Genomic DNA, 23,878 nt, shown 5'->3' with positions numbered 1-23,878 from the left:
CAGTACGTACTCTGGGTTCCTAGCTACGCGAGACTACAATTCCCAGAGCCCTGCGCTCCACCACAATCCCCTTAGAGTCGGCCGCGCAGAGTTCTGGGACTCGAAGTCCGCGGCCTATTTACCCAAGTTAGAGCTAGGGGCCTGTGGAAACATGAAGAGGTAAGGGCTTGTCTGAGAGCAGACGGCGAAGGGAGGTCTGTTCTATCTTTTAACTCTTCAAGTGGCTTTTGTTACTTTGGGTTTGGGGTTATGTCACGTTCTGGGGACGCGGTTTCGTGTAAGCGGGAAGACAAAGGAGGAGGGAAAAGGGGAGACGGGCTGGACAGGCCTGTAGGGCGAAGTTCAGGAAGGGCTGCCGCTGCTGCCGGTCCCCGTAGGCATGTCCTCCCGGCACAGGCACCTAGGCAACGGCGCCGGCCCCGGGACGGATGCTGTGACTCCTTCCTATTTCAGACGGACCCACCCAGGTACAAGGGTCTTGGCCGCTTGATGAAACCGGCCTGCGCCGGAGAAACGCGGGCCAGCTCCTCCCTGTCCCGCCCTACCTCCACCCCATTCTCAGAAAGGGGCCCAGGGTGGGCCCGTTTATTCGCAGTGTTTGTGTGTTAAAGAGGACTTTCTCGGGCTCAGAGACCATGTAGCATTTTCAGGTCTTAAAGTAAGCAAGTGATACTTTGTTGTTACAAATTTAGAAGCAGGGTGCCAAACCGGTTCCACGTACTGTGAGAAAAGAAAGGCACCGCTGCGAGCGGTTCCCCCTACTGGTTCTGCAGGAAATGGCAGCTTTAACGTGGCTGGTCTTTGTTGAAAGCCTGAGCTTACAATTATTGACAGTACACAAAGCCTTTTTAAAGGATCCTCATTAAATTAGTTTTGTATTCATTCTGCAAGTAGAATAATCACTCTGGAATAGAGCGGTGCATTTAAATTCTTACTGGTATAATGGTCTCCTGCACTGTCAGTGTCTGCATCTTTTTCAAAAAAGTTTCTGATTTTCCTTGCCTCAAAATGACTTTTAAAAAATGTTTATGATATCTTTCATACATGCAAAATAATGTATATATACAGGTTAAGGAATAATAATAGACTCGTACTCACTACAAGCTTTAGAAACAGAACATTACCAGTATCAGTAGCATGGATGCTGTATCATTTGATAACAGCAGTATCATCGATACAGTATTCATAGAACAGTATCAGAAGTCCCTTGTGTGCCCTTCCCTGAGTGCTTCTCTTCCATCCCTGAGGGGATCACTAGCCAGCATTCTGCGTTAATCATTCCCTTGCTTTTTTCTTTTTAAATAGTTTTATCACATACGAATTTATATCTAAACAAAGTGTTGCTAGTGTTATCCAATTTTCAACTCTACGCAGACACATATTACATGAATTTTTCTGTGACTTGCTTTTTTTCACTCCACATTTCTTTTTGAAATTCATGTGTACTGATGTATTTTGCTATGGTTTATTCATTTCAAAGCCACTTTAAACTTAGCAGGAACTTTCAGAATTCTAAACAATAAGTAACGATTAAGATACTGAAAAGGAATTTTTGAAAACCCTGGGCCTATGGATACTTTAAAATTTCCCAAAGTTGGTATAAGTCTGTCTAAAGTATGGGAATCTTGCTTATAATTATGGGAGATACATCTTTTACGTCTCATCATAACCCCAGTAGTAAAGGGCTATTTTTTAAGAAAGGTATTTAATATTTATTTTCCTCATGGGATTAACTCACTTTGTTTTTGTCTTTTGTAATCATTTGTTGCACACTTAAATGGTCCTGCTATTTCTTTACACTCAGAGTTTTTCATTATTTAGGGTTAGTTAGCTCATATTAGCATTACCTAGATTTCTACACAGTAGTGCTTAAGCTATAAAATGTTATGACCCCCTTGATCTTTGTTTCTATACTCCCTTCTTTGGTAATCTTCTCCTCTCTCGCAGCTCCAGATCCTGACAACACAGATGACTAAAGATTTCCGTATGCAGCCTCAGACTCTTATCTATGCTACAGTTCTGCTATCACTTTCCTTTTAGCCAGTATCACATTGTCACCTCAGACTCAGTATGTCTTTGGAGCGAGCATTCCTGATACTTCATGTTGGTATTTCAATTGTAATAGGTAGTTGACTCAACACGGCTAACACAATAATGACTTCCCTTTCCCAAACCATTTAGTCCATCTGGAACTTCCTCTTTAGTTCATTGGTCCCATTTCTCAGTTACACAGCTTGAAATTCAGGGTTATCTTTCACTTCTCCCTTACCCCTACCTTCAAAAGGCCGTTCTCATCTAACCCTTCCTTTCAATTTCTATTACCACTCCAGTTTGTACTTTCATCACCTTATGCTTGATAAATTATAGTTTCCTAACTAGTTCTTCTGGTTTCTTTCTTACTATTCCATACTATTCCATAAGGCTTATTATAACCACATTCATTTTCCTAAACCATCGCTTGTACCATGTCACTTAACTACCTAATAAATTGCTTTCTACTACGTGTACATTAAGGTCCAGACCTCTTAGTTGGTGTATTTAAGGCCATTCACAATCTGAGTCTAATTACCCTTCTGACATGATCTCCCAAGGCTCCCATACATGAATGCCAGCTAAATTGAACTTCTTATTATCCCCCAGAACATATTTCTGTCTCTTCATACTCGTTCTCCCTGTTCTTTCCTTCATCATACTCAATCCTTCAAATGCCAGTGTAAGAATTACCTTTCCCAAGTCTTCATTTACTACCTTGCCTCCCAATTATCTTTCTTCTGTGAACTACTGATTTGGCATATGCTTCATAAAGAAGATATAAAATCTTTCTTCCTCTCTCTCTCCCTCTGTCCCTCTCTCTCTCCCTGTCCTTTTCCCTCTCCCTCTCTCTCCCTCCCTCCCTCCCTCTCCCTCTCTCTCCCCCTCTTCCCCTCTGCCCCGCACATGCACTCAACACATACGTATCTGTTACCTTTCCCTAAATAAATTGCAAGTTTTTTGATGATAAAGACTCTGTCTTGAATATCTTTGACTCCATCAGTACCTAGCACAGTGCATTCATTGTGTGTAAGCAGGTATTTAGTTAATGTTTGTGGAATGAATGATAAAGGACAACAAATAGAGAAGTGTCTTTGAACAAATGGGATCACTAATGGTAGATAAGATAGATAAAGAATATATTTTGAGATTAACTGTCTCTTCTGCTTTCCACATATATTCTTGTATCTATTCCAGGGTAAATAGCTGTGTGAAGAGTGATGAGCATGTCCTGGAGGAGCTGGAAACAGAAGGGGAGAGGCAGCTGAAAAGCCTCCTTCAGCATCAACTTGATACCAGTGTCTCCATTGAGGAGTAGGTATTGGTTTTGCAAACAGACTATCATAGACCCTCACCTCCAGGTGACAGATGCCTCTTAAAGTCTGGATGTAACACTCCTCTCCCAGCCCACTTTCCTTGGCAAACTTCTACTTATTAGGCAGGGTTTTACTTCTGTGTCTCTTCCTCTAGGAAGCCTCTCATATCCCACTCCATCTGGGCTAAGTACGTTTCCTGTATCTTCCTTTAATATACATAGCACTTATAATCCAGTATTATCATTGCCTGTTTACTTGCCTCTCTTCTACAGTTCTTCCACAAAAGCAGAAATTGTTTTTATCTTTTTTACTGTTTAATCCTCAGTACCTGGCACAGTCTCTGATGCGTAGTAGATACCCAATAAATAAATATTTGATTCAGTCATTAGTCCTGGATTATTGGTGGAGTTCCATATCATTACAGTGGTGCTTCAGCCTAGAAATAGTATGTGAGAGAGAAATTGCCACTGAGTTTCATTGTACCTCTTGATGGCGAGCCCCATTTCTGTGAATTGTGGTAACTTGAAGATGTTCTTACTCTCTTCCTGCTTGTTTTGCAGATGTGTATCTAAGAAAGAGAGCTTTGCTCCTGGTACTATGTACAAGCCCTTTGGGAAGGAAGCAGCTGGGACTATGACTTTGTCCCAGTTCCAGACACTGCATGAGAAGGACCAGGAGACTGCTTCTCTCAGGGAACTAGGGCTTAGTGAGACAGAAATCTTGATTTGGAAGAGCCATGTTTCAGGTGAAAAGGTGAGTGGGGCAAATTTTTTCTGGAGAACAAAAAGTAAGATCTTTTCATTTTGGTACTGAGAACCTTTTCATTTTTAGTTCTCACAACACTGAGCTTTGTGTCTGAATCTTTTTTGGTTTTTAGGATAGGGGCCTTGGTAAAAGAGAAGCTGCTCCTTGACTTTTTTTTTTTTTTGCGGTACGTGGGCCTCTCACTGTTGTGGCTTCTCCCGTTGCGGAGCACAGGCTCCAGACGTGCAGGCTCAGCGGCCATGGCTCACGGGCCCAGCCGCTCCGTGGGCATGTGGGATCTTCCCAGACCGGGGCACAAACCTGTGTCCCCTGCATCGGCAGGCAGACTCTCAGTCACTGCGCCACCAGGGAAGCCCCTGCTTCTTGACTTTTTTTCCCCTAAACAAATGGGATTTTTTTTTAAAATTTTATTTATTTATTTTTGGCTGTGCCACGTGGCTTGTGAGATCTCATTTCCCTGACCAGATGTTGAACCCGTGCCCTCGGCAGTGAAAGTGCAGAGTCCCAACCACTGGAGCGCGGGGTATTCCTGCTCCTTGACTTCTTAGCTAACATGTCTGTAAATGACCATTTCTGGGCCCTGATCATTTTCTTTCTTGTTTAAGGCATCAGATTGTCACTTTTAGGGTGTGTCCTCTGTGATATATGCCATCTCATTTCTCTTATTTCAGAGGGCGAGACTTAGGGCAACCCCTGAAGCGATACAGAACCGTCTTCGAGATATTGAGGAAAGAATCTCAGAGCGTCAGCGCATCCTTTGCCTGCCACAGAGATTTGCAAAGAGCAAACAGCTGACCCGGCGAGAAATGGAAATAGAAAATTCTTTATTTCAGGGAGCTGATCGTCACTCCTTCCTCAAGGCTCTTTATTACCAAGGTATGTGATCGCCACTGACTTGATATGTTCTTTCACTGACAGGAAGATTTAACATCAGGGCATTAACTATGAAGAGTTAGTGAAGGGAGTAGGGGAAAGATGAACTATTGCTACTCTTGAGGAATGTATAGTCCCTTGAGAGAGACAAATATGTACCTAGTTAGTTGCAGTACAACATGAAAATTGCTATTGTAGAGACGTGAATAAAATGCTGAGGGGACACAGGGATAGAACATCTAAGTCTAATTGGGGGAGTCAGGAGTTGACATTTGTACCAAGTCTTGACTGATCAACAGGCACTTGTCAGGTAAATAGTGGGGAGAGGGCACTACAGATAGTGGGTGAGTAGGAATAGGATTGTGAAAGAACCTGGTGTGTCTAGGGAACAGTGAAAAGTTCAGTGTGGCAGGAAGTATAGGACACAGTGAGGACTGACAGGAGATGACGCTGGAAAGGTAGGTGAGGCTAGATTGTGAAGGGTCTTTAGGTAGAACTATAAACTAGCACAAAATATATAGATAAATGGTGTGTGTCTTAACCAGAAAGAATGGGTTTAACAGGTAAGTTTTGCTAGGCACTGTGGAAGGTATGCAGAAGTTTAAGAAATGGTTCCTGACTTTGTGCCAATTGCTGGTTGGAGAGAGAAACATATAACATTTAGTAACAATGCTAGATACAGTTGTTAAGGGCTGTAGGAGTTCAGAGGAGGAAAAGGCCACTGTGCATTGACTGGCATTACTGAACATGGCCTCTCAGAAGAGGTAAAATTTAAATGTTCTTATAATACCACCAAGTCTTCAGGAGAGGGAAAGGCATTTCACTAGCAGCAGTTGTCGCCAGCACTATGGCATGTTTGGAGTTGTTGTGAGAGACAAGGTTAGAAAGGAAGCTAAAATTTTTGAACTTTATTTGGCAGGTAGTATAGACCTATACAGAGTTCGTTATTCAGTTAGTCATTTTGGATATGGTTAAAGGTCTTTGAGCCAGGGGTAACACGATAAAAGCAGTATTTGAAAGTGATTAATCTAGTGGCCAGTAAGTAGGATGCACGAAAGGGAAAACTGGAAGCAGGGAGAACAATTTAGGAGGCATTACAGTCATTTCAGCAGGAAGAGCTGACTAGGATGATGGCAATGGAATTGGAAAGAGAAGTAGGTATGATTATAAGAGACATTACAAAAGAAGAATTGGTAAAACTTGTTGACTGAGAATGAAGGTCAGTGGAGAGAAATGTGTCAAAGATAGCCCAGGTGCTTCAACGCTGTGTAATTTAACAGTCGGCAAAATTAAGGAAGCCTTTATGGGGAAATTTTGAGGAAAGATGATGAGTTTGATTTTAAACGTGTTAAATTTGTGAGACCGCAGGATCATCAAATGCAGATATCGAGGAGGCTGTTGGAAATGCAGCAGTGAAGCTCAGGGGAGAGGGCACAACTAGATCCATAGAATTGGGGCTCATCTATGCTTAGACCATAGGTAAAGCCAACAGAATGAATGAATGATTTGTTAGAGACAGAGAGACCATAGACATGGAAGAGCAGTGGTGAAGGAAGGAAAGAAAGAATGAACAAACAGCCTTTGGTGGAGAGACATTATAGCATACTGATTAAGAACATGGGCTCTGGAGGCAGACTGCTGGGAACATCCTGGCTCCCCCCGCTTACTAGCTATAAGATGTTGGCAAGTTACCGCTCTATGCTTCATTTTCTTCATGAGAATATTAATGAGAATATTAATAGTAGCTATGTTTTAGGGTTGTTAGGAGAATTAAGAGAGTTAATACATGTGAATCACTTAAAGCAGTACCTGGTATTTGGGGTGGGTGGGTGGTATATGAATCTGTTCTGTTTCCTATCTTTGAAACTCCTTGCTTTACACCTTCACAGCATACCACAAAAAGACAAGTGCAGACAAGTACATGACCTCAATGAAGAGGAAGATAAAATTAGGCACAAAAGGCAAGTCGAGAGTTTTCTTACAGTGTTAGATTTAGGAATGTAACCTAGGGTCCCAGACTTCTAAGTTGAGTTCTTATTTAATTCCATATTCAGTATATGACAATGTTTATAGGACATGATCCACAGGGAGCATATTATCCTGATACAGAATATTAAAGAGAGGAGTTAGTAGAAGTTGTAATAAAGCTTTTACATTTAGTGTTGTTGATATTTTTCTCTATACCTTTAAGTTATTATACCAGACATAAAATGACCTTAATGAATTTTAGATCCTATTTTGTAACTAATTCTGAATACTCTTATTAATCAGTAACGTATAACTATTGATGATGATATAATAGCTAATATTTTATTTTTGAAATGAACTTAAAATTGCCTGTTTATTGGGGGGGGGGCTATGTGTCCAATTCTGTGAATTGTAAATCATGTAAATCACATAGATTCATGTAACCACCACCACAATCAGGATAGAGAACAGCTCTGTGGCCCTCAAACTTCCTCATACTATCCATTGATAGTCACTCCCAACTCCACCCATAATCCCTGGCAATCACTGATCTATTCTCCATCACTGTGATTTGTCTTTTAGAGAACGTCATATGAATGGAATCATACAATATGTAATCTTTTGAGAGTGACTTCTTTCACTCAGCATAGTGCCTTTGAGATTCATCCAAGTTGTTGTGTTATCATTCATTTTGCCGAGTAGCATTCCATTGTATGAATGTTCCAAAGTTTGTCTATCCATTCACCCATTCAAGTGCATTTGGGCTGTTTCCAGGTTGTGGTGATTATGAATAATACTGATATGAATATTCTTGTACAGGCTTTTGTGTGAACATAAAATTTTTATTTCTCTAAGGTAAATATCTAGGAGTGGGATTACTGGGTCATATGGTAAGTGTTTGTTTAACTTTATAAGAAACTGCCAAACCATTTTCCAGAGTGGCTGAACCATTTTGCATTTTCACCAGCAATGTATGAGAGTTCCAGTTGCTCTACATCTCTGTCAGCATTTGGTATTGTTGGTATTTATTTTAGTTATTCTAATAGCTGTAAAGTCTTATCTCATTGTAGTTTTAATTTGCATTTCCTTAATGGCTAACGATGTTGAACATCTTTTCATATGCTTATTTGCCATCCTTATATCCTGTTGCTAAAGTGTCAGTTCAAATCTTTTGCTGTTTTTTAACTGAGTTGTTAATTTTTTCCTGATGACTCTTGAGAGTTGTTTATGTATTCTAAACACAATTCTCTGTTGGATATATGATTTGCAAATATTTTATCTCAGTGTGTAGCTTGCCTTTTCATTCTCTTAACAGTGTCTTTTGCAGAGCAAACTTTCTTTTATTGTGGTAAAATATACCTAACATAAAACTGACCATTTTAACTATTTTTTAAGTGTATTAAGTATATTCACATTGTTCTGCAACAATTGTAACCATCCATCTCCAGAACTTTTTCATCTTCCCAAATGGAAACTTTTTACCCATTAAGCACTAACTCCCCATTCTCCCTTTCCCTCATCTCCTGCCAACCCCCATTCTGCTTTCTGTCTCTATGAATTTGAATACTCTAGGTACCTCATGTAAGTGGAATCATAACAGTGTCTTTTTGTGTCTGGCTTATTTCACTTAGCATAATGTCTTCAAGGTCATCTATGTTGTAGCATGTGTCAGAATTTCCTTCCTTTGTAAGGCTAAATACTATTTCATTGTATGTATCTACCACATTTTGTTTATCCATTCATCTGTCAATAGACCCTTGTGTTGCTTCTACCTTTTGGCTATTGTGAATAATGTTGCTGTGAACCTGGATATACAACTATCTGTTCCAGTCCCTACCTTCAATTCTTTTGAATATATACACAGAAGTGAAATTGCTGGATCATATGGTAATTCTATGTTTAATCCTTTGAGGAACCACCATACTGTTTATAGAGGCTATACCATTTTAAATTCATACCAGCAATGTACAAGGGTGTCTTTTGCCCATTTTTTAGATGAGTTGTTTGTTTGTTGTTGAGTTGCAGTTCTTTATATATTCTGGATATTACTCCCTTATCAGATATATGATTTGCAAATATTTTCTCCGATTCTGTGGGTTGCCTTCTTAGTCTGTTGATAGTGTCCTTTGACGCACAAAAGTTTTTATTTTTGATGAAGTCCAATTTGTCAATTTTTTTTCGTTCCCTGTGCTTCTGGTGTTATATCCAGTAAATCACTGTCAAATCTAATGTCATAAACCTTTTTTCCTATATTATCTTCAGAGAGTTTTATAGTTTTAGCTCTTATGTTTAGGTCTTTGATCCATTTTGAGTTAACTTTGTTTATGATATAAAGGGTCCAAGTTCATTTTTGCATGTTTGATATCCAGTTTTTCCAGTACTACTTGTTGAAACGACTGCCTTTCCCCATTGAATGGTCCTAGCATACTCTCTGAAAATCATTTGACTGTAAATGAAAAAGTGTATTTCTAGGCTCTCCATTCTATTCCATTGGTATGTATGTCTGTCTTTATGCCAGTACCACACTGTTTTAACTACTGTAGATTTGTAGTAAGCTTTGAAATCAGGAAGTGTAAGACCTCCAACTTTGCTCTTCTTTTTCAAGATTGTTTTAGCTGTTTGGGACCCTTGAGATTCCATATGAATTTTAGGATGGATTTTTCTTTTTCTTTTTTCTTTTTTTTTTTCGGCCATGCCGGGCAGCTTGTGGGATCTTAGTTCCCCGACCAAGGATCCAACCCAGGCCCACAGCAGTGAAAGCACTAAGTCTTAACCACTGGACCACCAGGGAATTCCTGGATTTTTCTATTTCTGCAAAAAACGTCATTGGTATTTTGATAGGATTGCTTTGAATTTGTAGATCACTTTGGGCAGTACTGACATCTTAACAATATTAAGTCTTCAGTCCATGAACACGGAATGTCTTTGCATTTATTTCATTTATTTGTATCTTTAATTTCTTTCAGCAACATATTGTAGTTTTCAGTGTACAAATTTTTTTGCATTAATGCAAATATTTTAAATTTTTATACAGTCCAGTTTACGCATTTTTTCTTTCATGGATTGTGCTTTTTTTATGTCTAAGAACTCTGTCTAATACCAGATTATGAAAAAGGATTTATTCCTTTACTTTCTCTTTTTTTTAAACCTTATTTTTTATTTTTATTTTAAATTTTTGGCTGCATTGGGTCTTCGTTGCTGCACATGGGCTTCCTCTAGTTGCGGCGAGCAGTGGCTACTCTTCGTTGCAGTGCGCGGGCTTCTCATCGTGGTGGCTTCTCTTGTTGCAGAGCACGGGCTCTAGGCATGCAGACTTCAGTAGTTGCAGCACGTGGTAGTTGTGGCTCACGGGCTCTAGAGCGTGGGCTCAGTAGTTGTGGTACACGGGCTTAGTTGCTCTGCAGCATGTGGGATCTTCCCGGACCAGGGCTTGAACCCGTGTCCCCTGCATTGGCAGGCAGATTCTTAACCACGGCGCCACCAGGGAAGCCCTATTCCTTTATTTTCTTCTAACAGTTTTATGGTTGTATATTTTACATTTAGATCTATGATCCACTTTGACTTACTTTTTACATAAGGTGTGAGGTTTATGTTAAAGTTCATTTTTTTGCTTATGAATGTCCAATTATTCCAGTACCAATTGTTGAAAAGAGTATTCTTTCTTCATTTACTTGCCTTTACATTTTTGTCAGAAGTCAGTTGACCATATATTTGTGTTAATAATTAACATCATAGTTAATGGTGAAAGACTGAAATCTTCCTTCCAATACCAGGAATAAGACAAAGATGTCTACTCTCACCACTTCTATTTACAGTGGAATGAAATTAGAAATCAATAATAGAAGGACGTTTAGGAAATTTACAAATATGTGGAAATTATACAACACTCTACTGAATAACCAAGGAATCAAAAAGAAGTTAAAAGGGACATTAGAAAATACTTTGAGATGAATGAAAAAAAATAACAAAACTTAAGGAATGCAGTAGAAGCAGTACTTAAGGGGCTATCTAAAGCTGTAAATGCCCATATTAATAAAGGAGAAAAGTCTCAAATTTATAATCAAAACTTCCACCTTAAGAAACTACAAAACTTTGTCCAAACCCACAGAATATACAATACCAAGAGTAAATGGTAATGTAACTATAGACTTGGGGTGATTATGATGTGTCAGTGTAGGTTCATCATTTATAACAAATGTCCCACTCAGGTGAGAGATACTGATAATGAGGGAGGCTGAGCATGTGTGGGGGCAGGGGAGCATGTGGGAAATCTCTGTAACTTCCCCTCAATTTTGCTGTGAACCTACAGCTTCTCTAAAAAAATAAAGTTTAATGAAAACAAAACTACAAAAAGAGGAGCAAACTAAACCCACATCAAGCTTAAGGAAGGAAATAATAAAGATTAGAGCAAAAATGAATGAAAAAAAGAATTAAAAAATAGAGAAAATCAAGAAAACCAAAAGTTGGTTCTGTGGAAAGATCAACAGAATTCACAGTCCTTTAGCTAGACTTACCAAGGAAAAAAGGGAGACTCAAATTTCTTGTACCCTGTTCTACTTTGATTCTTTTTTGCATGGAATATCTTTTTCCATCCTTTTACTTTCAACCTTTTTTTTTTTAAACAAAACAAACCAAAAAAAAGTGTGTCTCCTGTAGACAGCAAATAGATCATGTTTTCTTTTTTAAATCATTTTTTAATCCATTCTTCCAATTATGTAGAGTGTTAATTTATATTTAATGCATTTAAGTGGAGTCTGTTGTTAAGGTAGGATTTACATCTGCCATTTTGCGATTTATTTTCCGTATGTCTTGTATCTTTTGTTCCTCTATTATTCAGTTTATTCCTTCACATTAAATAAGTTTTTACAGTATGTCATTTTAATTAACTTGTTGCTTCTGTTACTTTCTGTTACTCTTTTAGTAATTGCCCTGGGAATTATAATTAACACCTTAGCTTAAACAAATTTGTATTAAAGTGCCAACTTAATTTCTTAATTTTTTGTTCCTTTTTAGCTCTGTTCTCTCCTTCCTCCTTTGTATTATTATTGTCATACAAATGACATCTTTCTAGATTTTAAGCCCACCAACAGAGTTTTATAATTATTGCTTTACACAGTTATCTTTTAAGCCAGATGGAACAAGAGTTACAAGGACAAAAATGTTTATACTGTCTTTAATGTTTACCTATGTAGTCAAATTTACTAGTGTCTGTGTGTGAATTTGAGTTACTGTTTAGTGTCCATTTATTTCCGTCTGAAGGACTCCCTATAGTTTTTCTCATAGGGCAGATCTTCTACTGGTGAACTCTGTCAGTTTATGTTTATCTTGGGATGTTTTAATTTCTCCTTTAGTTTTAAACTATAGTTTTTTGCTGGACATTGAATTTTTGGTTGGCAATCTTTTTCTTTTAGCAGATAAAATATGTCATCTCACTGCCTTTTGGCCCCTTGTAATTTCTATTGAGAAGTCAACTAATAATCTCAGGACCCCTTGTCCATGGTGAACCTCTTTTTTCTCACTGCTTTCAAGATCCGTTTTTCATCTTTTGCTTTTGACAGTTTGACTACTTGTCTTAGTGTCTCTTTGGACATACTCCATGTAGGTGTCTTCGTGTTTATCCTACTTGGAGTCTGTTGAGGTTCTATGATGTATGGATTAATGTTTTTCATCAATTTGGGGAAGCTTTCAGCCATTAACTCTTCAAATATTCTTTTTACCCCTTCTTCTTCTTCTGAGACTCCATTATGCATGTGTTGGTATGCTTGCTGGTCTCCCATAGGTCCCCAAGGCTCTATTATTTTTTCTTCATGCTTTTTTCTTTCTGCTCCTCAAATTTAGTAATCTTCGTCAGATGAGGTAGTTGACATATCTTCAGGTTTGATGGTTCTTTCTTCTGTCAACTCAGATCTCCTGTTGAGCCCCTTTAGTGTATTTTTCATTTCAGTTACAGTACCGTTCAACTTGAAAATTTCTATTTGATTCTTTATTATAACTTCTATCTTTATTTTTATTCTCTGTTTGGTAAGATATTCTGAAATATTCTTTTATTTCTTTATAAAATGATTTCCTATAATTGTTTGAATAACTTATGATAACTGATCTAAAGTTTTTTCCTGAGAAGCCCAATGTGCTTCCTCAGGGGAGTTTCTATCAACTCTTTCTTTTTTCCTGTGTATGGACCATACTTTCTTGGTTTTGGGGGGTTTCGTTTTGTTTTTCTCAGTGTCTTTGTCTTAGTCATCTCAGGCTGCTATAACAAAGTACCATAAACTGGGTGACTTATAAACAACAGATATTTATTTCTCACAGTTCTAGAGGCTGGAAATCTAAGATCAGGGTTCCAGCATGAACAGGTTCTGATGAGAGCCCTCTTCTGGGTTGCAGACTGCTGAATTCTTGTTGGATCCTCACATGGTAGAGAGCAGAGAGAGGAACCAAGCTCTGATGACTCTTATAAAGGCATTAATCCCATTCCTGAGGGTTTCACTCTCAGGACCTCATCTAATCCTAATTACTACTCAGACATCCCCATCTCCTTTTATCATCACACTGAGGTGTAGGGATTCAAGATACGAATTTTGGGGGGACACAAATATTCGGTCCATTACAGTCTTATAATTTTTTTTGTTGAAAATTAGACATTTAAAATGATATTATGTGACAACTCTGAAAATCAGTCAACCCCTCCCCACCCAGTGTTTGTTGTTGTTGCTATTTGTTTGTTTAGTGATGTTCCTGGACCAATTCTGTCAATTTTGAATTCTTTGTCATGTAAAGCCACTGAAGTCTCTGTCCAATTAGCATAGTGGCCCACTAATGATTGGAGAGTTTTTCTTAAATGTCTTGAATCAAGAACTCTACCAGCCTTTACCAAGGCGCTGTGTGTGTGTGTGTGTGTGTGTGTGTGTGTCTGTGTGTATCTGTGTGTGTGTGTGTGTCTGTGTGTATTGGGTCACTCCTTCAGTGCTCAGGCGGGCAGTTTGCAACTCGGTCTTCAACTTCACTTCCTGCTTATGCAGAGCCTCAAGATCAGTCATAAGTGAGAGATTAGTGACTTCTCAGGCCCTCACTTTCCTTGGCATATGCATAGCCCTGCACGTGTACCTTACCTTCTAGAGTCCCAGGAATATGTCTGAACATTTCAAAGCCCCCTATGGATATCTCATTCCCTATTTTTCTTTCTTTTTTTTTAAATTGTGGTAAGAATACAACATGAGATCTACCCTCTTAACAAACTTTTAAGTGTACAATGCAGTATTGTTAACTATAGGCATAATGTTGTACAGCAGATCTTTGGAACTTAAGTCATCTCATATTATTGAAACTTTATAACCATTGAATAGTAACTCCCCATTTTCCCCTTTCCCCTGGCAACAACCATTATACTCTTGGCTTTGATATTTGTGATTTCAATTCTTTTGGATAAATACTCAAAAGGGGATGGCTTTATCATATGGTATTTCTATTTTTAATCTTTTGTGGAACCTTCATACTGTTTTCCATAGCAGTCATACTATTTTACATTCCCACCCAAAGTGTACAAAGGTTCCAGTTTTCCAGATCCTCACCAACGCTTGTTATCTCTTACCTTTTTGACGATAGCCATCCTTACAGGTGTGAGATGATATCTCATTGTGGTTTTGATTTGCATTTGCCTGATGATTAGTGATGTTGAGCACCTTTTCATATACCTATCGGCCATTCATATATCTTCTGTGAAGAAGTGTCTATTCAAATACTTTGCCCATTTTTTAGTCAGGTTTTATTTTTATGCCATTGAGTTGTAGGTGTTTCCTATATGCTTTGGATATTAACCTCTTATCAGATATGTGGTTTGCAAATACAGTCGACGCTTGAATAACACAGGGCTTAGGGGCACTGACCCTTCGAGCAGTCAAAAATCCATGTATAACTTTATATTCAGCCCTCCATATCCATGGTTCCACATCTACAGATTCATTCAACCACAGGTCTTGTAGTACTATAGTATGTATTTAGTGAAAAAAAAATCTGCATTAAGTGAACCTGTGCAGTTCAAACTGGTGTTGTTAAAGAGTCAGCTGTATTTTCTCCCATTCTATAAGTTGCCTTTTTACTCTGTTAATTTTTTCTTTTGCTATGCTAAAGCTTTTTAGTTTGACGTAGTCCCACTTCTCTGTTTTTGCTTTCGTTACCTGTGTTTTGGAGGTTATATCCAATAAATCATTGCCAATACCAATGTCAAGAGGCTTTTCCCCTGTGTTTTCATCTAGGAGTTTTAGAGTTTCAGGTCTTATTTTTAAGTCTTTAATCCATTTTGTTTTGTTTTGTTTTGTTTTTGTGGTACGTGGGCCTCTCACTGTTGTGGCCTCTCCCGTTGCGGAGCACAGGCTCCGGATGCGCAGGCTCAGTGGCATGGCTCACGGGCCCAGCCACTCCGCGGCACGTGGGATCTTCCCGGACCGGGGCACGAACCCGTGTCCCCTGCATCATCAGGCGGACTCTTAACCACTGCACCACCGGGGAAGCCCAATCCATTTTGAATTGAGTTTTGTGAATGGCATAAGATAAGGGTCCAGTTTCACTTTTTTGCACAAGGATATCCACTTTTCACCATTTGTTGAAGGGACTATCCTTTCCCCATTGTGTATTCCTGGCACCCTTGTCAAAGATCAGTTGACCATACATGTGTAGTTTATTTCTCGGCTGTCTATTCTTTCCCACTGGTTCATACATCTGTCTTTAAGCCACTACCACTACCATACTGTTTTAGTTGCCATAGCTTTGTAGTATATTTTGAAAGCAGGAAGTGTGATTTCCCTATGTTTCGTATTCCTTATGTTTCCTTTTAAGTATTTTTTTTGTCAGCCTCTTGTTAGCTCCAACTGATAATGCCATCTCAAGCAGCTGCAGTGTTAAACAAGCCCCACTGATTGGTTTTGACATGATCTAGGGATGGGCTGTTCCACAGAGTGAGATATGAACCAAGTCAAAGACAAACCCTCAGAGTGTAGCTTTTCATTGAGGTGCTAGGAAAGTCAAACAGTGACAGTTCTCTGAGGATGGTGCTTTTGGGGAGCACCAGAACTGCTCTGCTTCCTCTAGTGTCAGTTAGGCTGCTGTTTTTCACAACTATCATAGTGGCTACTGAAAAACTGGAGAGAGGGAAATGGGATTATGGAAGTTAAAGTGCCACAAATCTTACTATTCTGACTACTACTCAGCTGTTTTTCTTGAATAGCTGTTCCTCATATTGTTGCAGGCCTTTACTTAATTTCCAGACTTATCAGAAGTTTGATTTTGACAACTTTTGCCGGTGTTCTTTTTGCTTTTATGGAGCAGCAGATTTTCAGAGGTCCTTACTCCAACATTCCAGAATTGCTTTCTCTCCATTTTACTTTTATACTATCTATATTGTTATATTTGAAAGTGAGTTTCATATTTTGAAAAAAGCGAGTTTCTTAAAGAATGTAGGTGGGTCCTTTTTTTTTTCACTTATTTATTGAGATGTATTTTACATACCATAAAACTCATTTTAAATGTACAATTCAGTGGTTTGTAGTAAATTTAACAGAGTTGTTCGACCATTACCACAGTCTAATTTTAGAACATTTTCATCACCCCAGAGATTGTTCTCAGTCACTGTTTCTACTTCCAGCCCAGGCAGCCACTGGTCTACTGTCTGTCCCTATGGATTTGCCTATTCTGGACATTTCATATAAATGGAATCATATAATATATGGCCTTCTTTAACTTAACACAATGTTTTAATTATGTCTAGAACTAGTACTTTTCCCAGTACTGAGGGATTTCCCAGTACCAATGGACTTTGTATGTAAGCTGAAGACATCTTCAACAGTCAGCTAAGCAGCTGATAACTCCATTGTAGCCTTTACTCCCTGCTTGCGCAGAAACTCAATATTAGTCAGTGGTGAGAGCTTACGGATTTTTCAGGTCTTTCCTGAGCACACACAAAGCTCTGGCCATGTGGACAGTCCTGTGCACATGTATGGCCTTCTAGATTCCTAGAAATATGCCGGAGCTTTTCAGAGCCCCCTAAGGACATTTTATTCCCTAGGATTTCCTTCTAAGCTTTTTGGTTAGCCTATTGTTTGTCTCAGCTACACTACCTCAGCTAGCCAGAAAATTCAACAACTGCCTCTGATTGTTTTTGACAGAAGTTCTCGGGAAAAAGGCTGTTAGCACTGGATGAATTTTGAGCTGAGTCAGATAAAGAGAATGTTGCTTGTGTGATCTTCCAGGGAACCACTAGACAGATCAAGTAATGACAGTTCTCTGGGAATGGGGCTTTAAAGGAACTCCAACTCTGTTCTTTCTTCTTCAGCGGTTGCCAGGCTGCCGGTTTCACTGTGATTTGGGGTTGTTGGTCTTCAAGGTTACTACCGACATGAGAGAAAGGGATGAGAAAAAGGCAAGTTAAAATGCCACAAAACTTATTATTCTTTTTTTTTTTAAACTTATTATTCTTACTGATATTCAGCTATGTTTTTTCAATAAATGTTTCCAAGATTGGTTAATTTTCAGAGTTCTGAAAAAGTTGATTCTGACATTTCTGCCAGTGTTCTCATTGCTTTTATGGCAAGAGAAATTTAAGAGGTTCTTTTTTATTTTTTTGGCTGTGCTGGGTCTTTGTGGCTGCGTGCAGGCTTTCTCTAGTTGCAGCAAGGGGGGCTACTCTTCATTGCAGTGTGCGGGCTTCTTATTTCGGTGACTTCTCTTATTGTGGAGCATGGGCTCTAGGTGTGTGGGCTTCAGTAGTTGTGACACGTGGGCTCAGTAGTTGTGGCTCGTGGGCTTTAGAGCACAGGCTCAGCAGTTGTGGCACACGGGCTTTGTCGCTCTGCGGCATGTGGGATCTTCCCGGACCAGGGCTTGAACCCGTGTCCCCGCATTGGCAGGCGGATTCTTAACCACTGTGCCACCAGGGAAACCCCAAGAGGTTCTTAACTCTGTCATTTTCACTGACGTCCCCTTTCTTAACAGCATTTTCTGAAGCTTGAGAGTTTGTGATTTTGGTGAAGTCTAAGTTTTTTTATGACTTCTGCTTTTGGTCTTGTAACTAAGATTTCTTTCTAACCCAAGATCACAAAGATTTTCCTCATATGTGTTCTTCTAGAAGATTTATAGTTTTAGCTCCTCATACATTTAGGTCTATGAACCATTTTGAATTAATTTCTGAATTACACATATGGTGTAAGGTTAGGGTTACATTCATCTCTTTGCACATGGATATCCAATAGTCCTGCCACTTTTCATTGAGAAGATGATCGTTTCCCAATTAAACTGTCTTGGTACTTTTTTAGAAAATCAATTAACCATAAATGTATGTGTTTTTAAACGTTTTCTCTTTATTCTTCTACTTGTTTTTTACCCTGTTTACTTTTCAGCAATTTGATTATGTTGTGTCTGGGCATGAGTTCTTTGTTATTTCAAATTCTAAGTTTCTTACCTATTCCAACTGCTGCTTTGTAGTTTTCATTGTCTTCATGTACTCCATGCAGTCTCTCTAGGTTTTATAGCTCTATTCAGTGGGAGAGGCAAAAGTGTACTTACTTAATCTTACCTGGAAACAATTCCTAATAGGGGGCTTATTTGTGCTACTCCTTATGCTAAGCATTTTGCACATTAACTCATTTCAGCCTTAGCCCTATAAGGTAGTGGCTGTATTACAGATAATGAAATTGAGCTCCTGAGGGGATAAGTGACTTTCTCAAGGTCAGTTGTTAAATAACCATGCTAGGACTTAAATCTAGGTCTGTTCTTACATAAAAGTCTGTGCTCTTGATCATGGCATTTATATATGTGGTTTGAAAAGATTTTTTGCCTTTTTAAGTGTGATTTTACTATATCTTGAGATAACTTTGTGTGTGTGTGTGTGTGTGTGTGTGTGTGTGTGTGTGTGTAATACATATCCCATTTTCTAAACTTAAATCAGTGGGAAAACAACATATATTATCTCTGGAAATATACTTCCTCTGAAATCTTAAACTCCAGTATACTACTCTTAACCACAACCTTTCTCTTATCCTTCTGACTCTCACAACTCTCTTACACTCATTTTACCATTTCTTCAACCCTGTTGAAATCTCCAGTTCCTTGACCTTTAAATTTTTTCCCAATCTGTCATCCCCTTCCTGTCTCCTCTTCCTTCCACATCTCACTTAGACTCCATCATCCATTATTTACCCAAGTTCTTGCCACTGAATCATTCTCCTTGCTTCCTTGTCTGCGTATCATACCCACCCAGCAAATCCTCTACCCAGAATCAATCCAACTAATTGCCTTCTTTATTTATTTATTTATTCATGGCTTTTGAGCACTACTAGAGAAAAATAGTATAACTTCGTTGATTAGTTTCTCTACAAATTCCTCATTGCTGGTATTGTCTAGAGCCTTCTTTCTTCAGCAATCTACCTCCTAGTCCCTGGTCAGCTATTTCATTCCTTATAAATGCTATTTTAGATCTTCATTACTCTTTCCTATCCTACTGTTTCACTATTTTTAGCAGATAGTCTTCTTTCCTATTTCAAAGAAAACAATGCCATCAGTAAGAACCTTCATCCACTTTCTGCCTGACTTTCTGATAACTTACATATCTTAGCTATAATTTTCTTCAGTCTCAACTCAGTGCTAGGGACATCCTTTCTGCCTAAGGTTAATCTTTATTCCTTTGTGCTGGATCCTACCCCTCTTATCTCCCCAGGGACCTTAGTCAGTTATCCCCAGTATTACTTCTTTCCTTTCAAGATTTTAACATGATTTGTACCATTTGCCAGTGTCCATGGTGTATGTACTCCTACCATGAACTATCTTTAAAAAATGACAAAAACAAAAAATGCCCTTCAGTTGTTTTGCTACTTGAGCAAACAGTACGTTTAGATTCTCTGCCTTCACTATATACCATAACGAGTAGCAATTGGTTTAAAAATGAAGTATAAAAATTGAAGCCCTAAAAAAGATAGGATTAAACTACATATGTTAATATTTTTGATATCCAAATGGGAAAATATTTTTCCAATATTTAATGAAAAATTTTAAACACAGAAAATTTGAAAGAATTTTATCACAAACACCCAGTGATAACTGACTAGATTATAACATTAATATTTTACTTATTTATCACATCTGTCTATCCCTTTATCCATCTATCAAACCATCTTACTTTATTGATGTATTTTAAATAGATTGCCAATGTAAATATATGTCCCCCTAAATATGTCAGTATACATATTGTTGACTAGAATTACATATTTACATTTTTTTCTTTTGATATAAAATTTCCATGCAATGAAATGCACACATCTTAAGTATTCATTTGCTGACTTTTAACCAGTGTATACATCTTTGTAGTGATGTGTTGGTAAATGTTTAACAGCCAGCTCTCCAGAAAAAGAGACTCTTATATGTATCATTTGCCAGTTTTCGTGATGTACACATTCCCACCATGGCCAGTTTCAAGCTACCAATGTGTTATCACTGAACATGGAGTCGGGAAGTGATGCACACAATCATTGGGCCATGTTCAACACACCACTGCATTTGTGTAACCTAACCCTTATTAACACATAGAAGATTACCCTCACCCCAGAAAGTTCCACCATACTTCTCAGTAATTCCCATCCCACTCTCCTAGAGGCAACTAGTGTTTTGATTTTTTTATGCTATAGATTAGTTTTGCCTGTTCTAGAACTTCAGATAACCAAAACCATACACTATATATTCTTTGTGTAAGGCTTCTTTAACTCAGCATAATATTTTTGAGATTCATGGATATTGTGTGTATCAATAATTTTTCCTTCTCTATATAAAATAAAATTTCGGGCTTCCCTGGTGGCGCAGTGGTTGAGAGTCCGCCTGCCGAGGCAGGGGACACGGGTTCGTGCCCCGGTCCGGGAAGATCCCACATGCCGCGGAGCGGTTAGGCTCGTGAGCTATGGCCGCTGAGCCTGCGCATCCGGAGCTTGTGCTCTGCAGCGGGTGAGGCCACAACAGTGAGAGGCCCGCGTACCGCAAAAACAAACAAAAGAAAAAAAAATAAAAAATAAAAAAAAATAAAATTTCTTGGAAGACTTTTCTAAAATCACTGTATTATTTTTCTAGTGCTGCCATAACAAATAACTACAAATCTAGTGGTTTAGAACAACAGAAATTGATCCTTTCACGGTAGCTAGAAGTCTGAAATCAAGTTGTTGGCAAGGCCACGTTCTTTCCGAAGGTTCTAGAGGAGGATAGTTCCTTGTCTCTTCTAGCTTCTGGTGATTGCCAGCATTCCTTGGTGTTGCAGATGCATCATTCCAGTTCTTGCCTCTGTCATTGCATGACAGTTTCCTTGTGTGTCTATGTTTCTATGTCTTCACATAGCCTTCTTATTAAGGGCACTAGTCTTTGAATTTAGGATCCATCCTAATGCAGTATGACCTCATCTTAACTAATTACGTCTGCCAACCCCCTATTTCCAAATAAAGTCACATATTGAGGTGCTGGATGGACATGAATTTTGAGGGTACACTATTCAACCCAGTATAGTCAGCCCTGTGGCCTCCACAAATTCATATCTGTCTCACGTGCAAAATACATTCACCTCATCACAACATCCCCCAAAGTCTTAACCTATTTCAGCATCAAGTCTAAGTCCCAAATCTCATCTAAATATCAACTCAAAAAGTCCAAAATCTCATTATCTAAATCATCTAAATGAGATGAGACTCTTGAGTATGTTCCATCCTACGGCAAAATTCCTTTCTGTCCAGAGACCTATGAAACTAGACAAGTTGTCTGCTTCCAAAATACAATGATGAGACAAGCATAGGGTAGGCATTCCCATTCTGAAAGGGCAAAAAGGAAGGAATAAAGGGGTTACTGTTCTAAAGCGAGTTAGCAGCCCAGCAGGGCAAATTCCATTAGATTTCAAGACCTAAGAGTAATGCTCTGGCTTCAACGCTCTGTCTTCTGACGCCAGGGATAGCCTTGCTCTCTGGGTCCTCTGGGACAGCCCTACCATCTTAGCCTACCAGGGCAGCTGCAGCCCCACCCTCTCTGGCTTTTGCACTTGTGACTTCATTTTACCTTCCTTCATTTTACCCTGTCTCTGTCACTTTTACATCAGGCTGGCACTGTTTCTGCTGGTATAAAATCCTTAAAAACCTTGTCAGTCTCTTGTGTATGTCAAGAGATCCACACGGTTAGATATGAGGGCTCTTCACAGATCCTTTCTGGATAACCCCTTGTCTATTCCTGGCTTCTGAGATGGTTGATTTGATCCATGCGTCACACACCTAATCTCTTCAGTGAAAGTTTGTCCAGCCACACCATTGGCCCTTTTTCCAGAGCATGCTGTCTAGGTAGGCTGAGAATTCTCCAGATCATCAAGTGCTGATTCCTTTTTAAGCAGATATTTACTCAATTTAACTCTCTCCTCTCTCATTTTATTATAAGCATCAGTGAGAAACCCGGCTACATCTTTCACACTTTGCTTGGAAATCCTCAGCTAAATAATCCAAGTTCATCATTTATAAGTTACACTTTCGACCCAACAGCAGAACTCAATTCAGCCAAGTTTCTGCCACTTTATGATAAAGATTGCCTTTCTTACAGTGTCTAATAACATGTTCATCATTTCCTTCTAAGGCCTCACCAGAAGCACTTTTAATGTTCATATCTCTACCAGCATTTTGTTCATGATGATATATGTATTCTCTGAGATGATAGAAGCTTTCTCTACTGTCCTCTTGACTTCCTTCTGAGCAGTCACCAGAACTACTATTAACATTCATATTTCTGGGAGGGGGAAAGTTAAGCTGGGACGAAGTAAGAGAGTGGCATGGACATATATACACTACCGAATGTAAAATAGATAGCTAGTGGGAAGCAGTCACATACCACAGGGAGATCAGCTCGGTGCTTTGTGACCACCTAGAGGGGTGGGATAGGGAGGGTGGGAGGGAGACGCAAGAGGGAGGAGATATGGGGATATATGTATACATATAGCTGATTCACTTTGTTATACAGCAGAAACTAACACACCACTGTAAAGCAATTATACTCCAATAAAGATGTTAAAAAAAAACTCAAGAAAAAAATATTCATATTTCTACCAATGGTCTCTTCAAGGTAACTAGTCTTTTGCTATCAAGCACCTCAAATTCTTCTAGCCTCTATCCATTACCCAATTCCAAAACCACTTCTACAGTTTTAGGTATTAGTTTCCCAGGGCTGCTGTAACAAAAAACCATAAACTGGATGGCTTAAAGCAACAGAAATTTATTCTTTCACAGTTCTGGAGGCTAGTTCAAATCAAGGTGTTGGCAAGGCTGTGAGGATGAATCTGTTCCATGCCTCTCTCCTAGCTTGTAGTGGTTGCTGGCAGTCCTTGGCTTATAGATGTTTCACTCCAGTCTCTGCTCCTATCATCATATGATATTCTCCCTGTGTGTCTGTGTCTCTGTGTCTTCACATGGTCTTCTTAAAAGGACACCAGTCATTGGATTTAGGGCCCACTCTAATCCAGTATGACCTCATCTTACCTAATTATATATGCAAATACTCTATTTCTAAATAAGATTACATTCTGACATCCTGGGTGAACATAAATTTGGAAGGAATAATGAAAAGGATCATGACAAAGAGTACTTAAAACATATGTTCAGTCAGATCAATAAATAAAACATTGCTAATACTCCAAGAGTCGCCATATGCCCTTCAGAAATCACAATCCCTGTTAATTTTACTTACCCCATGCTATAATCACACAACGCATTGTTACTATTATTATTTTGAACACTTATTGTTTAGATCAACTAAGAAAATGAAAAAATAATATTTGATTTTGCCTTATATTATTCCTTATTTAATACTCTTCCTTTCTTTATGTAGATCTAAGTTTTGCCCCTATATTATATTCCTTCTCCCCAAAGAACTTCTTTTAA

The 23,878-nt window shown here is 38.8% G+C and overlaps 1 protein-coding gene across 1 annotated transcript in view; it reads left to right on the top strand.

Annotated features, from left to right (window-relative positions):
* The first annotated feature begins 249 nt into the window (after positions 1 to 249).
* The window catches only part of RBM41 (RNA binding motif protein 41), a 65,589-nt gene continuing 41,960 nt past the window's right edge, over positions 250 to 23,878 (top strand). The window contains exons 1-5 of the mRNA XM_065900236.1: positions 250 to 467; positions 3,229 to 3,345; positions 3,908 to 4,100; positions 4,784 to 4,988; positions 6,875 to 6,946. Coding sequence (XP_065756308.1) covers positions 250 to 467; positions 3,229 to 3,345; positions 3,908 to 4,100; positions 4,784 to 4,988; positions 6,875 to 6,946 — 805 coding nt within the window. The remainder of the gene's footprint in view (positions 468 to 3,228; positions 3,346 to 3,907; positions 4,101 to 4,783; positions 4,989 to 6,874; positions 6,947 to 23,878) is intronic.

This window comes from Phocoena phocoena, chromosome X (genome assembly GCF_963924675.1).
Source record: "Phocoena phocoena chromosome X, mPhoPho1.1, whole genome shotgun sequence".
Lineage (NCBI taxonomy): Eukaryota > Metazoa > Chordata > Mammalia > Artiodactyla > Phocoenidae > Phocoena > Phocoena phocoena.
Note: the sequence above shows the minus strand (reverse complement) of the source record. Positions and strands in the feature narration are given on the sequence as shown.